The sequence below is a fragment of the Gorilla gorilla genome, chromosome 22 (assembly GCF_029281585.2).
Source record: "Gorilla gorilla gorilla isolate KB3781 chromosome 22, NHGRI_mGorGor1-v2.1_pri, whole genome shotgun sequence".
NCBI lineage: Eukaryota > Metazoa > Chordata > Mammalia > Primates > Hominidae > Gorilla > Gorilla gorilla.
In genome coordinates, this window is record NC_073246.2 from 27,308,743 (window position 1) to 27,324,127 (window position 15,385).

A 15,385-nucleotide genomic window follows, 5' to 3' on the forward strand; every position below is an offset into this window, starting at 1 on the left:
CCATTCTCCTGCCTCAGCCTCCTGAGTAGCTGGGACTACAGGCACCCGCCACCATGCCCGGCTGATTTTTTGTATTTTTTAGTAGAGACGGGGTTTCACCGTGTTAGCCAGGATGGTCTCGATCTGACCTCGTGATCCCCCCCACCTCGGCCTCCCAAAGGGCTGGGATTACAGGCGTGAGCCATTGCGCCCGGCTGGTAATTTTCATTCTTATAATTGCTGACTAGTTGAGAAGAAGAGGTCCCAAACTACAGAGAAGAAAGGAAGAAAGAGGTGTCCAGTGAAATCCAGGGTCCCCCCGCTCCCATTCAAGGCCATCTGAAAGTATCTCCCCCTGCTTTTCAAGTTCATCGAATATGTTTGAGAAACCTGGAATTTCCAAGTCCATCAGCCTATTGAAACAAAACAGCTATAACTAAAAAATTGAGATCCTTTTAAGATTTTCAATCCTTAGAAGAATTAAAGATATTTATTACAAAATATAGTTGTATTAAATCATATATGTCAAAATATTACAAACGTATATTACATATTAGATAACTGTTAGTCAACAACACAAAATTTCCTATCATTTTTCCTAGTGCTCCATTTTTTCAGACCTTTTCTTAATCTATTTTCTTGTCTGAGACCAAATACAAATGAATCAAAAGCCATTTCAGTGTTACATATTCGGCTTCCACGCATCCCTGTAGCATCTTTATCAGTAGCCTTGCGCAGAGTACACACTTTTGTACCTCCTTCTTATAAGCAACTTCATTTTTTCATAGTACAGAAAAGAATTCATATAACCCCATCAGGTTCCTTACATGGACCCAAGTTAAAACGCATCGTCTCAATGTCAGTCTCTTGGCTGTCTGCAGGGTAATATGGTGAATTGCTGCCTGTGCTGTAATTTTGTCAGCTCTTTAGTAAATTACAGTCAAGGATAAAGAGGACAGAGCTGCCTACTGACAAACAACATTCTTTATTCTCCTTTTTCTACAATGTACTGAATAACACCTTAGAGCGTAAGTCATCATATACCCTATATAACAAATGTATAATTACAACACATGAAGCCCAAAAAATGAGCTTCAAAGAATATCATGTTTTTTTTTTTTAAACAGGAAGTGGAAAGATGTTTCAGAACAGTGAGCACAGGTTTTAGACTCTGAAATCTTTTAGCAGCATGATGCTTTTGAACATCTGATCTAGGTTTTGATTCTGCACGCTACATGTATATTTTAGCCTTTGGTCTTGCATTAAAACACCAGTGGCAAATAATGTTAGAAAAATTGGGAATAGAGGAAGGAATATTTTTATTTACTTTATTTTTAAAATTCTGCATATATAAAGAACGTTGCTTGTGGCATCCCTGACTCTTTGCAACAACCTTATAAAGTCGTCATTATTAGCCTCATGTTACAGCAGAAGCTGTGAGTTGCTGCCAAAGTTGCTTACTATCAACCTCTGAAGAGATGAAACAGAGAGTCATACAAGATCTGTTTAAATCCAACAGCCTTTGACACTTTAAACTTCAGAACACATTGGATTTACACGTGTAAAATTGCCTTAGAGTTTGTAATTTCATGAAAGCAAAAATTCAACTTTTCCTTAAGAACAAATTTAGCATGTATGCCTTGAAACTGGCTTATTAAATAATATGAAAATGTTCGTTGTGGCTATTTGACCTCCTAATGCTTAGTTTTATTTAGCAAACATCAAAACAAAATATGTATTAATCCAAAGCAAATATATTTTATTTAATTGGATTAATTATTAATAGTTCACTAACATCATATTGTAGGTATTTTTCTGTTCTATAAATGTTTTATATTCCAGTCTATTCAAAACCTTACGAACCAAATCCTTTAAAAGACGTAAGTCACACATATCTTCAAACCAACAAAATAGTAAAATTCAGGGAACATTAGATGGAATAGGGAAGATGAAATAAAGAAGCAACTAAGAGATTTACAAGAATGGAGTTCTTCTGCCACCTTGTGGTTGTGCTGTGTTATAACCTAGAGCTACATTAAAATATTCAGGGAATTCTTCAGCCAGAGTCTCCTTAGCCAGGTGTGGCGCGTGGCTGAGCTCTGGCCAATGGAATCTGGCCTTGGTCTTTATTGAATGTGGTTATCGTGTTTCCATTTTTTTCTTCCTGAATATCGTACCTAATTTTGGTATTGGCGACGACCGCTTTCTTAAACTTTCTCTTCTGCTGGGTTTAGATTTTTCTCTCCTCGTTTTTCTCCTATGAAACAAATAAGCATTATTAGATTTCATCAAAGATCATCACTTCATCACATCAAAGATTTCACTTCACTCTAGCCAAACTGGCCTCCCTGATTCTCCTGCAACACCTCACACATGGTCCCCTTAGGGTCTTCTACAACTTAACATCCCTGGCTGCAACACTTTCCTCTGATACCATATGGGACCTACTCCACCTCTTTCAAGTCTTTGTTCAAATATTTGTTTCTCAATGACCACCATATTTAGAAATGCAACTTCTGCTAACAAACTCCTTATTATTTTTATCTTACTTTATTTTTTACAGCAGTTATTCTAACATACTACATAATTTTAATACTTACTGTGTTTATAGTCTTTTTTACCATAGAATATAAAATCCATGAGGGCAAGGGAGTTTGTTTACTTCACTGCTGTGTGCTCTGAAACAAACAAACAAAAAAAACTGCCTGGCACATTGTAGGCGCTCAAAAAATATTTGTCCAATGACCGAATGAAGGAATTATGACTCCTTCTGTTGGCTAAAGCAACCTATGGGACAGTGTTTAGCCTCACAAGTATTCAGACACACAAATTAACACAAAGTATCATTTTTTTCTACAATATTAATTAGTCAATTTATATGACCTTTAAATATAATTTCTAAAGCAAGTGAGAATTCAGTGGATTACATACCCACGTTTTTGTTAAGTTAGTAGTTATTTTTAAGTCAGTTTGCATAGTCATTAAAATTTCATAATCTTTGACCCAGTAATCCCAATTTAGGACATGTATTGCAATGAAAAGAATCCAAAACAAAGAAACACGTAGGTTCCATGTGGCCATTTACTGCAGTATTGTTAATAATGATAATAAGCTGAAAGAAACTACATGTTTAATAATAAAAATAATAAATTAAATTATGTTAACTCTATGCAGTGAACTATTTCGCCACCATTATAATCATAAGGACTGTACTAGAGCCTGAAAAATTGTTTATGGAACATGCTATATTACAGTGAAATTTTAAACTATGTAATTACACAGTTTTCACATGTATATAGGAAAAGATTATAAGGAATGTACAAAACTTAGAATTCTTATACATGGGCAATAAATTAAATCTTATTGTTGCCTTCATTTCCCAAATGTTCCAATTTGTCACCAGAGTTTTTGCAACTCTTTAGTATTTGAAAGGAAAAATAATTGTCTTATTCTCAAGTGCTTAACCTTCACCTGAAGTGAATTTGTTCTAAGTTCCAAAAAAGCGATTATTACTTGCTTTTACTGTATTCATCAAGAACAATTTACATCTCTGTGGAAATAGCTTTAGTTAGAGTCATTAGTTAGATTTAGTTAAAGTCTTTAGTTAGATTTACTTACATGAAATGAGACATTTATCCAATAAATTCAGGCTGAATTTAACATTAATTCAAGAATTAAAGTACTCTTCGTTTTTAAATGTGTCTGTTCTACCTAACTACCTGCATGGGTTTAGCTTATAATTGGTTCTGTGGATATGACTAGGTCCATCATCCTGTCACATCTGAATAAATAGGACTTTCTATAACCGTCTCTGTTTTACACACATCTGTGCCCATCAGTTCATAGCACATTCCCCAAAAATTAATGGGAAACAGCCAGGAGAACAGGGGGTTAGACAAAGGAACTCAAGGCTTGAAGTGACCTCCTCAAAAACTGGCGTCCCCCCGCCCTTGATAGCTGAACTGACCTTCAGCCCTAACTGGATCTTGTTTCCTATCACCTTGCTTCATCTCTCGTTCCCTACCAGCTCTCACTCAGGCCAGCCTTTAGCTTCTGTCTGATGTGGCCTGACTTACCGTTGAGACAGGTTTTTTTCCCAGGTGCCTTGCTTAGCAAAGATTTTGGTTGTGTGGATTTTGCTGTGTTTGGATTTTGGCTATGCCCTAGTCCACTGTTGTAGGATTTTCTCCTTAGTTCACCTAAAAGCCAGGTCCTTTGTCACACAGCCATGAAATATTAGGCTCACAGACACTTTAAAGGGTGAGAAAAATGGAATTTATGGAGCAAAAAGGAAAAAATGGGAAACAGACTCAGCAGAGAGAGAGTCCTGCTATACATGCTTCCCTCCTCACCGATTGAATCCCAGTTTCCACCTGGGAAGAGGAGGGGTCAGCCTCCTCCCCACTGCAAACGGTGCAAACTTCTGTGGCTCCACCTCATTGCTCACTCTTCCCAGTGTGCAGGCTGCCTGAAGTTTCTCTGCGGACCCCTTTCCACTTGGCTGTCTCACTACCCTTACTGATCACTATGAGAGGTAGCGCCCTCCCTTGCATTGTCTCCCGTGTGCGTAACTCTGCCACCTGCCACTCCCAAACTGACAGTGTAGGGATTAACTTTTTGGGTCATACTATTAACTCCTCAGTGTGAAATGAAGTCAGACCAACCATTCATTGATTCTCTTCCTTGTAAAGCTAAAGATTCACACGATAAAAACAAACAAAAACAAAAGACAACCTAAACTCTCTGTATGGGCCCTCTAAAGACCCCCCCAGTGGGAACATTTCACTCCTCACCCCACTGTCAGGCTTGCCGCATGGCTTACTTTGGATTAAAAAAGGTGAGCAAACTTTACATTCTACATCCAACAGAAGCTTTCGGAGCCATCACATCACCCTTCCATTGCTTTGTATTCCCTCTGCCAAAGACTAACAATATCCTAGATAAGGGCTGCTTCTTCCACTGAAGTCCAGAAACGAATCAGAGCAAGTGTCCTGCAATGAAATTTAAAAAGAAAACAAAAAACAAAAAAAACCAGAAAACCAAAACCAAAACCAAACCAAACAAAAAAACTGTGTTATTATAGATTACTAAAATTTTTGGAGTCATGTGTTACCACACATAACTCAGCCAACACTGCCTAATAAATCATATTTCTCCCTAACAACACTTAAGGAGACAGCGTGATATAGTGGGCTCACTGGCTACCTGTGTGACCTTGGACAAGTTACCTAATCTCACTGCACCATCTGTAGCATTGAGATAATACCTACTTCGTCAGGCTGTTGTAATAAATAAATGAGTACATAATAAATGCTTCATAAATGTTAGCTGCTGCATATTACAGTTATTCTTCAACAGCATTGATTTTATCCTAATCCTGTGCATTCAGTATCCAGCAGAGTGTCCAAATCCTATAGTACTCCATCTAGGTAAATTTTCCAAATGCCTTTAATTGACTATTTCCTTTTGGTTTAGTCTCCTCACATGGCCCCTTTCATCGGCTTCCTTTTGCCATCATTTTTTTCTCTTTTCCCTTTAAACTAGCAAAGACTTTATAACATATATTTAAACAGGATCCAAATACCTTTGATATGGTTTGGCTGTGTCCCCATCCAAATCTTATCTTGAATTGTAACTTCCATAATCCCCACATGTCAAGGGAGGGACCCAGTGGGAGGTAATTTAATCATGGGCGTGGGTTTTTCCCGTGCTGTTCTCCTGATAATGAATACATCTCACGAGATCCGATGGTTTTATAAAAGGCAGTTCCGCTGCACACGCTCTGTTGCCTGCCACCACGTAAGATGTGCCTTTGCTCCTCCTTCGCTTTCCGCCATGATCGTGAGGCATTACAGTTCCACAGCCACGTGGAATTGTGAGTCCATTAAACCTCTTTTTTTTAAGAAAATTACCCAGTCTCAGGTATTTCTTCATAGCAGTATGAAAATGGACTAATACAACCTTCAGAATATTCAGCTCATCTTCACTTAATTCTCTGAATTTTGTACTTTCATATATTTCAACCTGTTATTTGCCTTAAACCAAACTCCAAATAAATAATTTTATGTACCAAAATTTCTGCTCAAAGAACATTCTAGGACATAGTATGTTCAATTTGTAAATACTTAGAAATACCTTAAATGGTCACAAGTTATGGTGGCAGAGTCTCAAGGAAAACCCTTTTTAGAAACCATTCTTTTCTACTTTCATGTTCTTAAGGGTGGGGAATAATGTTCTTTTCTGTTTTCTCTACATGAGACAATTATACAAAAAGACAACCTTTGTTTCTTAGAAATCCTATAACTTTTGTGTCTTTAGATTCTTTATAGCCTTCTATTTTTCCCACACAAAACATCTTTAATCATCTGTGACAGTGATTTTTATGGCAACCCATTTCCCTGGATTCTATAAACAGAGACACAGGCTTTAAATTACCAAAATCACACTGTTCAAAAACACCTCATTTTTCAAGGCAAGAAAATAAAATAAAAAGTTCTTTCTCAAAGTCAAAACAATTCTTTTCTGCTCAGCTTTCTAGATGCCTAAGGGCTTTTTGGTTGTTATTATTCCCTGACTTTCTAGCTATCCACCTGAACTTCAGCTTCTCTGTCAATCCAATTGGTTCATTATTTTCTTGCCAAAATCATCTTCTTAAAATTTAAATTTGATCATTTTACTTTCTGGGGAAAAAACCTCCATATGCTCTCCAATAGCAATAGAACAAAGGCCAAATTACTTTGCATAATCCTGATCACTATCCATTTCTTTCCTAATGCCCCTTCTTCACCACATTCCTGTGATGTCACCTACTTCCCCTTCTCTGGCCTTATCCCACAGCTCCTTTCCAGTCTCCTCCTCCGCATTCTAGACCTATGAATGTAGACATGCTCCACAAGTACATTTTCAACCTTCTGCTTTTCTCTCTGTATATCCTCTTCCCAGAGAGCTCAAATGTTCCCAAGTTGTTCCTGATAATACCTCCAAACACCACCTTCAGCAGTGCTACCCAACAGAAATACGTCAGCTGCAAACAAAAACTACACATTTTTAAATTTTCCAGTAGCCACATTTAAAAAGTAAGGAGAAGCTGATGAACTTATTTTAATCATATATTTTATTTAACTGAATATATTCAAAATATTATGATTTCAACATGTAGCTAATATTCTTAAATTGACATATTTTACATTTTTAACTGTCTTGGAAATGGATGTACATTACACTTACAGTATATCCCAGTTAGGATTAACCACATTTTGTTAGCCACAGTCTTCAATGGCCACATGTGCCCAATGGCTACCATATTCAACAGTGCAGATCTAATGCTCTAAACACTTTCTCAAAGTATGCCTTTGGTAACCCACTCAACATCTACCCAAGAATGCCCTCCCAGCACTTCAACCTCCAGGTCTAAAACAAAATACATTTCCCTCCTACATTTCCTAGTGCCTCACAAAAGCACCAGCTCCCCTTCCTGACTTCCTTGTAGCTACCAGTAGGCCCAAAAATATACCGATATTTGGGTTCTATAACTATTGAAATATTGAGGAAGCAGAAGGAATCTTTCAGGTCATCCTATCCAACCTCTAGGATTTTCCTCTACAGAGTGGTTTCTAACATTTGGCTAAAGCTTCTGTGAGCCTCCTGATATTGTAGGCAAAATGTCCCTACCTGGATTTTTCTGGCAAAAATGTATCTTTAGCTTTAAACAAGAGTTTAAACACCATGACCCAGGCTCAGCTCTGCTTCTTCTCTCTTCTGTAATGGCCACACCCAATTTATTACCAAATCCTGATCATTCAACTTTCCAGATCTCTCTAATGCAAACCTACTTCTCCCTTCCCACTGCCACTGACTTAAAATTATGTGCATATTTCTTGGAGTGCTTTAGCTACGAGAGCAAGAGACTCTGCCAGGGATCAACAGGGCCAGTCTGCTATTAGCAAAAGAGCAGCTATAGCTTAATCACACATGAATACCCATAATAGATTCAGCTAGGCCGAAAAGATTAGAAAACAGAATCAAAACCAGGGCAGCGGGAAGATGAACTCTGACTAGTGCTGCAGCCAGACTGTACCAAGGGATGTCTCAGCCATTGAAGAGGTCATGTCTGACACACCACTGGGGTCCTTGGTTTGTAGATCTCAGTGCTCTGAGAAGAGGATGGCTGAGTTGTTTTGTTTTGTTGTTTTCAGGAACCCTCAGTATTTCCCTGTTCAGGTACCTGGGGCAAACTTGGCCTTCCTCTCCTGTGCTTGCACCCATGCCAAACAGATTGTTTCTCATTTGCACAAGATATTTTCTGGTATCCTCAGGTTACCAGAATGGGGGGGTGCATTTTAGGGGAACATTCTCTGTGTCTGAGTAGAGATTGCTTCCCTCCAGAGTCTGGTAATTCCTCCAAGTCTCTACCTTTTCCAGATCTGATAACAGATTTCTGGAAGTTGGACTTTGGACTACAGCCTCAACAAATGATATTATCTCATTTATTTATTTATTTATTTATTTTATTTTTTGAGACGGAGTTTTGGTCTGTCACCCAGGCTGGAGTGCAACGGCATGATCTCGGCTCACTGCAGCCTCCACCTCCCAAGTTCAAGCTATTCTGCTTCAGCCTCCCAAGTAGCTGGGACTACAGGTGCATGCCACCACTCCCAGCTAGTTTTTGTATTTTTAGTAGAGACGGGGTTTCACCACGTTGGCCAGGCTAGTCTAGAACTCCTGACCTCAAATGATCCACCCAACTTGGCCTCCCAAAGGGCTGGGATTACAGGTGTGAGCCACTGTGCACAGCCTGGAATGCACTTATTTTAAAACAATTTATTCAAAAGAAATACACTTATTTGAATCTGGGCTAAATATGATAGAAGAAATGGTAATTTAGAATGTCCAAGCTCTTCTCAATAATGTAAGAAATCTCTCTTATAGCACACATTAATATTATGACTTAAAGGTCCTTTTCAAAAAACTAAACAACAAAATAAAAAAGGAAGAAATTGAGGGGAAAAGGAAGGGAAGGAGAGGAAAAAGGCAGAAGAGAAGATGGGAGGGAGAGAAGGTAGGAGGACAGAAGGGAAATAAGAAGCAAGAAGAGAAAGGAAGGAGACAGGGATAAAGAGAAAATGGGGTTTAAAAAAAGGAGAGAAGAAAAGTAAGAAAGAAGAAACGGAGAAAGGAGAGAAGGAAGGAAAGAAAGAGGTAGAGAGAAAAAGGAGGGAAAAACACATCTCAAATCACGTTAATACAGTAAATGTAATGCTTTATTAATCGTGTAGAAAATTAGATCAATTCATCATTACTTTTCCAAGTGTAATTAAAATACTAAATTATTTTGCTTGCATTAATCATGGTTAGTGAAAAGCTACTAACACCACTTTTTCTGTAAATTTTTGTTAATAAATCTAGGGAAAATGCAGACTTATTTGGAAAAATTAAACAAAAGCTTTTAAGCTGAAGGATTATAATTTGAAATTCTTTGCACCTGTGATTCTTCCAAAACAGCTGGAAGATGGGATCTTTGTTGCCCTCATCTTATTCTGTGTGTGCTGTAGGATGCAATGATGAGGTTCTCTAGATTCTGAAGTCAAATCTGGACTCCAGAGGGGAATCTGGAATTTTCAATGTTTGCTAATAGATAACATAAATACAACTCACTCACTCAGTCTTATTGCTTAGCAACTGCAGAAAATGCATCTGGTATGTGCCTTGCCCTTAGTAGTTCCTCAATACTCATATGTGAAAAATTATTATTTTTTGTGTTTTGGAATATTGCTAATGAACTACAGATAAGGCAGAGAGTGTAATGAAAACAAAAATAAAATAGAAGTATATAAATAAAAAAACGCAAATTACCATTTCTTTCTGTAAATCTTTGTACATTTGGGGGAAATCTATATTTGCAGGAATTTGGAGGAAAAATCAACATGAAACAAAGGTTTTTCAGGTGTTCATTAGAGTGTCACAGGTAGGGCTCTCCGGAAGAAACAGGGACGTGGGGTTTGAGGTCACAGCCTATGAAGGGAAGGGAGGGGAAGCAGGATTATGCAGAAGCCACTCTGGGATGCAGGTTCCTCCAAGATGATCCATGTGCTTTGTTTCCTCAGAAAATAATACACTGGAAACACTTTGGGGCCTTTTTTTTTTTTTTGAGACCGAGTCTTGCTCTGTTACCCAGGCTAGAGTGCAATGGCGCAATCTTGGCTCACTGCAACCTCCACCTCCTGGGTTCAAGCAGTTCTCCTGCCTCAGTCTCCCAAGTAGCAGTGATTACAGGCTCACGCCACTATGCCTGGCTAATTTTTTTTTTTTATTATTTGTTGGCTAGGCTGGTCTCGAACTCCTGATCTCAGATGATCCACCCGCCTCGGCCTCCCAAAGTAGGGGACATTGTTTTTAAAAAGTTAAAGGATACAAAATTAAAAAGCTAGACAGGAGGAATAGGTTCTAGTGCTCTACACTACTGTAGGATGATTATATTGAATAATAATAAACAATAGAGTTTCAAATAACTAAAAGAAGGATATTGAATGTTCCCAATATGAAGCAATGATAAATGCTTGATGACAGATATGCTAATTACCCTGATCTAAGCACCATATATTATATGTATCAAAATATCAATATGTACCCCACAAACATGTACAGTTATTGTGTGTCAATGTTAAAAAGAAAAAAGAAAAATAGTTTGGATGGATTCTCAAAATGTTCTATCTCATTCAGCTTCCATAAGTGACATTTATTAAAAGTTTTTGATGAAAAAGGAAACTTTTTATGAATTATGATTGTGACAAAGATTCTGTGCTTGACCAAACTTTGGTCCAGCTTGTGAATGTTCTCCGAGGCCTATCTGTGCACTTTCTTATAAAACACGGTTTTAGAAGAACCCTGCTAACTTTAGCAAGAACCCTCCATCCTTGATATCTGATCAGGTTCCTAACCCTCCACCATCCCCCAGATGATATCTGATCATCCTGATCTATCCTCAGCAAGAATCTAATTAGTTCAGTTTGGCCAGAATCCTGCTTACTCCTGGTGTTATTTCTTAGTAATTTTTCGTGCATGACTCCCGCCTTGCACCTTGGCTATAAATTCCCTCTTGCCAGTACTGTATTTGGAATTAAGCCCAATCTTTCTCCCCATGGCAAAATCCCACTGCAATGGTCCCCATATTATAATGGTCCTGGATAAACTGCCTGTTTATTCGAAGTATGGTAGTACTTTAAAGTGTCATTGAGTTTTTTTTCTTTAACCATTATTAGGGAAATACACCAAAATGTTAACATTGGTTGTATTTTTTCTGCTTCTATGTACTTGTCTTCATTTACCTGTTATCAAGAGTGAACATGTGTAACTCTTAAGGAAGTTATAATTATACAATAAAACCCAACACCAAAAGGGGTGAGACAAGTGTTTATGGGGCAAAGAGTGTGAAATGAGAAAGTTTGTATCTAAAAAATTAAAAATTAACAATGATTTATTTTGATTGACTGGAATTATAAATAATTTTATTTCCAAATTTCTTTCTTTTCTTTTTTTTTAACAGAGTCTTACTCTGTCTCCCAGCCTGGAGTGCAGTGGTGCAATTTTGGCTCACTGCAGCCTCCACCTCCCGGATTCAAGCGATTCTCCTGCCTCAGTCTCCCGAGTAGCTGGGATTACAGGCAACTGCCACCACGCCCAGCTAATTTTTGTATTTTTAGTAGAGACAGAGTTTCACCATGTTGGCCAGGCTGGTCTCAAACTCCTCACCTCAAGTGATCCGCCCTCCTCAGCCTCCCAAAGTGCTGGGGTTACAGGCATAAGCCACCGCGCCCAGCCTACTTTCCCAAATTTCTTATAGAGAGGAGTTATTACCTTTATCATGGGAAAAAAAGCAAGTCCTTCAAACACTTTTGATTTTAAAATATATTTAAAATATAAAATAATGAACCTGGTGGACACGTTAACCTTGGGTAGCTGACACAGGTACTTCTCCAAGGAGAGAAATAATTACAGTTGACATAGCTTTAAGTCTTCCTAAACTCAGGTTGCAATAGGAGCAGTACAGTTTGCTGAGAGGGACAGTGAACAGCAGTATTCGGAATAGAGGAGCGGCCTCCAGTACAATGACTAGTTAGAGGTTCTTTCGGGGATTCTCAGGGTTTCTGAAAGCGGAAATGCCTCTTCATCTGGAGCACTTTTGAAAGGGACCCCGATCTATCTTTCCTCCATGCAGGGGGCTTTCCAAACACATCATATGAAAATTACAGCAAGTGGCATCTGTCCTGTTAACACCTCTCTCCCCATGAGTCATTCAGGTGTTCATCACACCCACAGACCCTCCACTCACACCACCATCTCCCACCATCAAAATTATTCGTACCAGTGTGACTAGAGGCCTGCTGGATTCTCCCCTCATCCACTCAGAGGATGTCTCTTAGAAACCATACCAAGCAGGGTGCGAACCATCCAACTCCAAGCAAAGCCTGTGCTGCCGCAACTCTGCCTCACGGACTCAAAGACTGTCACTGGTGGTCACAGAATTAGTCAACAGGAACTTGACTGTACTGGGGGAAGTTTTCCAGGCCTCATCTCATCTCTCAGTTCCAAAGAGCTAATCTGAGAAATAAATTAAACCTTTTACAGTATTGCTGCTGTAAAATCAAAAGGAAAATCATAAATGTTGTAGAAAGTGCAATCTTGATGCCATTTAAAATGCCATATCTTTTCAGTCAACGCAATGCCTAGGTTATATTTTTCTCCTTTAAATCAAGTAGTCCACTTAAAGAGATAATCTGAATATGAATACATTCTACATTATAACACAGAAGAGATAGAGATTAAATGGATTTTTAAAACTTTAGAAACTTGGAATGAATTGATTCCATAATATATATATATCTCCTTCAGAGAATTATTTTACTTTAAAATCTCCAGTGAAAGATATTTGAAAGCCATCTTTGTTTTTATGTATATTTGAAATTTCTGATTGATTTTGCAATGCAATCTTTTAATAGTCTTACTTAGAATATATTCCATTTTTTAAAAAATCATTTCTTTTATTTCTGAATTTAAGATGTATAATCATCTTATAATTGTATAAAATATTCTAAAAAGCATTGCAATCTAATATCCGATTTTACGGAATTAATTTTTTATTCTATACAAACAGAGTCTTAACTAATTTCAGGGAGAATGATCTGTTTGTAATTTAACCTTCAAATTAAAATCCAACTAGCTATAAGCTTTTAGATGCCTGCCTCATAGGGAATGAGATATTTATGAGGGAAGTCTAATGGTTAAGTCCTAAAGTCTTTCCCTGCAAGAAGGATACAAGGTTTCTAATCATTGAATTTTTGAAAAATCATTAATGAAGGTATTAACTGGACTAAGGCATAAGGGGTGAAGAGTGGCCTTTAATGAGATTTGAAGACTTGTTCTAGAATATATGTTTTGCCAGAATAAAACATGTATCTTCTGATGGGATTTGGAAAGGTAGCTACCAAACCAGGGAAAAGAGTCCATTGGAGAGGGGAGAATGGAAACACTTCTACCTGGCGCATGTAGGGTACAGGTGGGTATGGAAGGCACGATATGCGAATACAGGGTTTATCCCCAGGCGTCAAGGTACAGGAGAGGTGGGGAACAGTGCTCAGCACAAGTGAGTGCCATATACTGTTTATTGTTAACAGGTCAAAAGACAACAAGAATGTATTAGGCAGCAAAGGGGTATTACATCACTCTGAGTAACACCATGTGTGTTAGAGCTGACTATTCTGGGTATATTTGTAGCCACCCTTGGTGTAAAAGATTTTTTTTAATTTATTTATTTAGGTATGGTTCATTGCCCATTTAAACTTAAAGCAAATGTAATTTTTGGCAATCTATTTCCCTAGTTTAAATTTGTCGCTGTTGATTTGGTGAGAGCCACTCACAACACAGATGAAAAGGCATATGGCCAGGCACAGAAAGACAAACACTGCATGATCTTCCTGAAATGTAGAACTAAAAAAGTCAAACTTATGGAAGCAGAGATTAGAATGATGGTTACCCAGGGTTGAGGGCAGAGGGGAGAATTGGGCAAAGGATACAATATTTCAGTTACACAGAGGGAATACGTTCAAGAGATCTACTGTACAGCACGATGACTAGTTAAAAACAATGTATTGAATACTTGAAAATAGCAAAGAGAGTGGATTTTAAATTTTCTTACCACAAAAAAAGTTTACTATCAGTATGCTAATTAGCTTGATTTAGCCATTCTACAATGCATACATATTTTGAAACATCATATTTTATACCATAAATACATACAAATTTATTTTCAACTAGAAAACTAAAATAGCATATGGGTTAACACAAATTATCATTTAAGGCGCTATTTAATTGAAGCAGTTATTTCATCTAGGCTGGAGGTATCACTGTATTCTAAAAATGAATGGTTTCAAGTTCTAGAGCCACACACTGCTGGCTTAAAGTAAAAGTCTGCATGGGGACCTTGAGTGTAACAGAAGAGCAGCAGATACAGAGGGCCTGAGGGTAAGATACAGATAGTGGGAGAGAATAAGCAGGCTGGGCCAAGGATTAGCTTTTATCCGTGACCTCTAATTACAACTGATTATCTGCGTTGTGACCACAGAAGAATGAAAATTATTTGCAGTTAGAATCAGGACGCATGAAGTTACACTTTATGTTCATATTTCTGAGTATAACATTAAATATATTTATTACTCTTTTCTCCTACAAAAGGGGAAGTGACCCTCTTTTTAAGGACCTGCTTAAAAACATACAAAAATCCAGGGCAACTTTCTTGGTGTAGGAATTGCTTTATAGTAGTCGAACAGAAGTGATTATTCCATTGGTAATTCTGCACCCAGACAAGCTTGATATATCTATTGAGGACATATGTAAAGTAAAAAAAAAAAAAAAGTTCTCATATATTATAGTCCTCAAAAATGCTAATTGAAATAAATCTGTACTTTCCTTGGGCTGGATTTATATTAGAACATTTAATTTCAATTAAACAGACAACCTTTAAGGCATGAGATAGCTGAATAGAACCCTCCAGCAATTATTCCCAAACAGGAGCACCAAATTGAAAAACTACTCAAGCAAAAAAGCACCTTCATAAAAGCCAAAATCAGGTGAACGATCACAGTACCTGATTCTGACATCATATCAAGGAAAGAGGCACCGATGGGGTTAGGAAAGGCAGGCCTGCCCTGTATACAGCACTTCTCCCTTACCCTCCAGCAGCAGCAAGTGGAGGGAGAATCTGTGTGCCTGGGGGAGGGAGAACAGAGTGACTGTGGAACTTTGCATTGGAACTCAGTGCTGCCTTGTCACAATGGAACACAACACAAGCCAGTGCTCACTTAGCTGAATTCTGAAGGAAACACCAACCCCAGCCAGAGAGGAACGCTGTGTC

At 38.0% G+C, this 15,385-nt stretch overlaps 1 protein-coding gene across 7 annotated transcripts in view; it reads right to left on the minus strand.

Moving 5' to 3' along the window:
* Positions 1–455: 455 nt before the first annotated feature.
* The window catches only part of LOC101128604 (uncharacterized), a 114,135-nt gene continuing 99,205 nt past the window's right edge, over positions 456–15,385 (minus strand). For 2 of the 7 annotated variants that reach the window (XR_002003946.4, XR_008674822.2), the window contains exons 4-6: positions 4,802–4,970; positions 2,580–2,657; positions 491–2,236 (exon numbers count right to left, since the gene is read on the minus strand). Coding sequence is in view for 3 of the 7 variants with exons in the window: in XM_055373950.2 (XP_055229925.1) it covers positions 2,187–2,236 (50 nt within the window). In the remaining 4 variants the exon portion in view is untranslated. Of the gene's footprint in view, positions 2,237–2,579; positions 2,658–4,800; positions 4,971–12,339; positions 12,577–15,385 lie in introns of those variants that run through there. The other 5 variants (XR_008674819.2, XR_010132446.1, XM_055373950.2 and 2 more) reach the window with 5 other exon arrangements.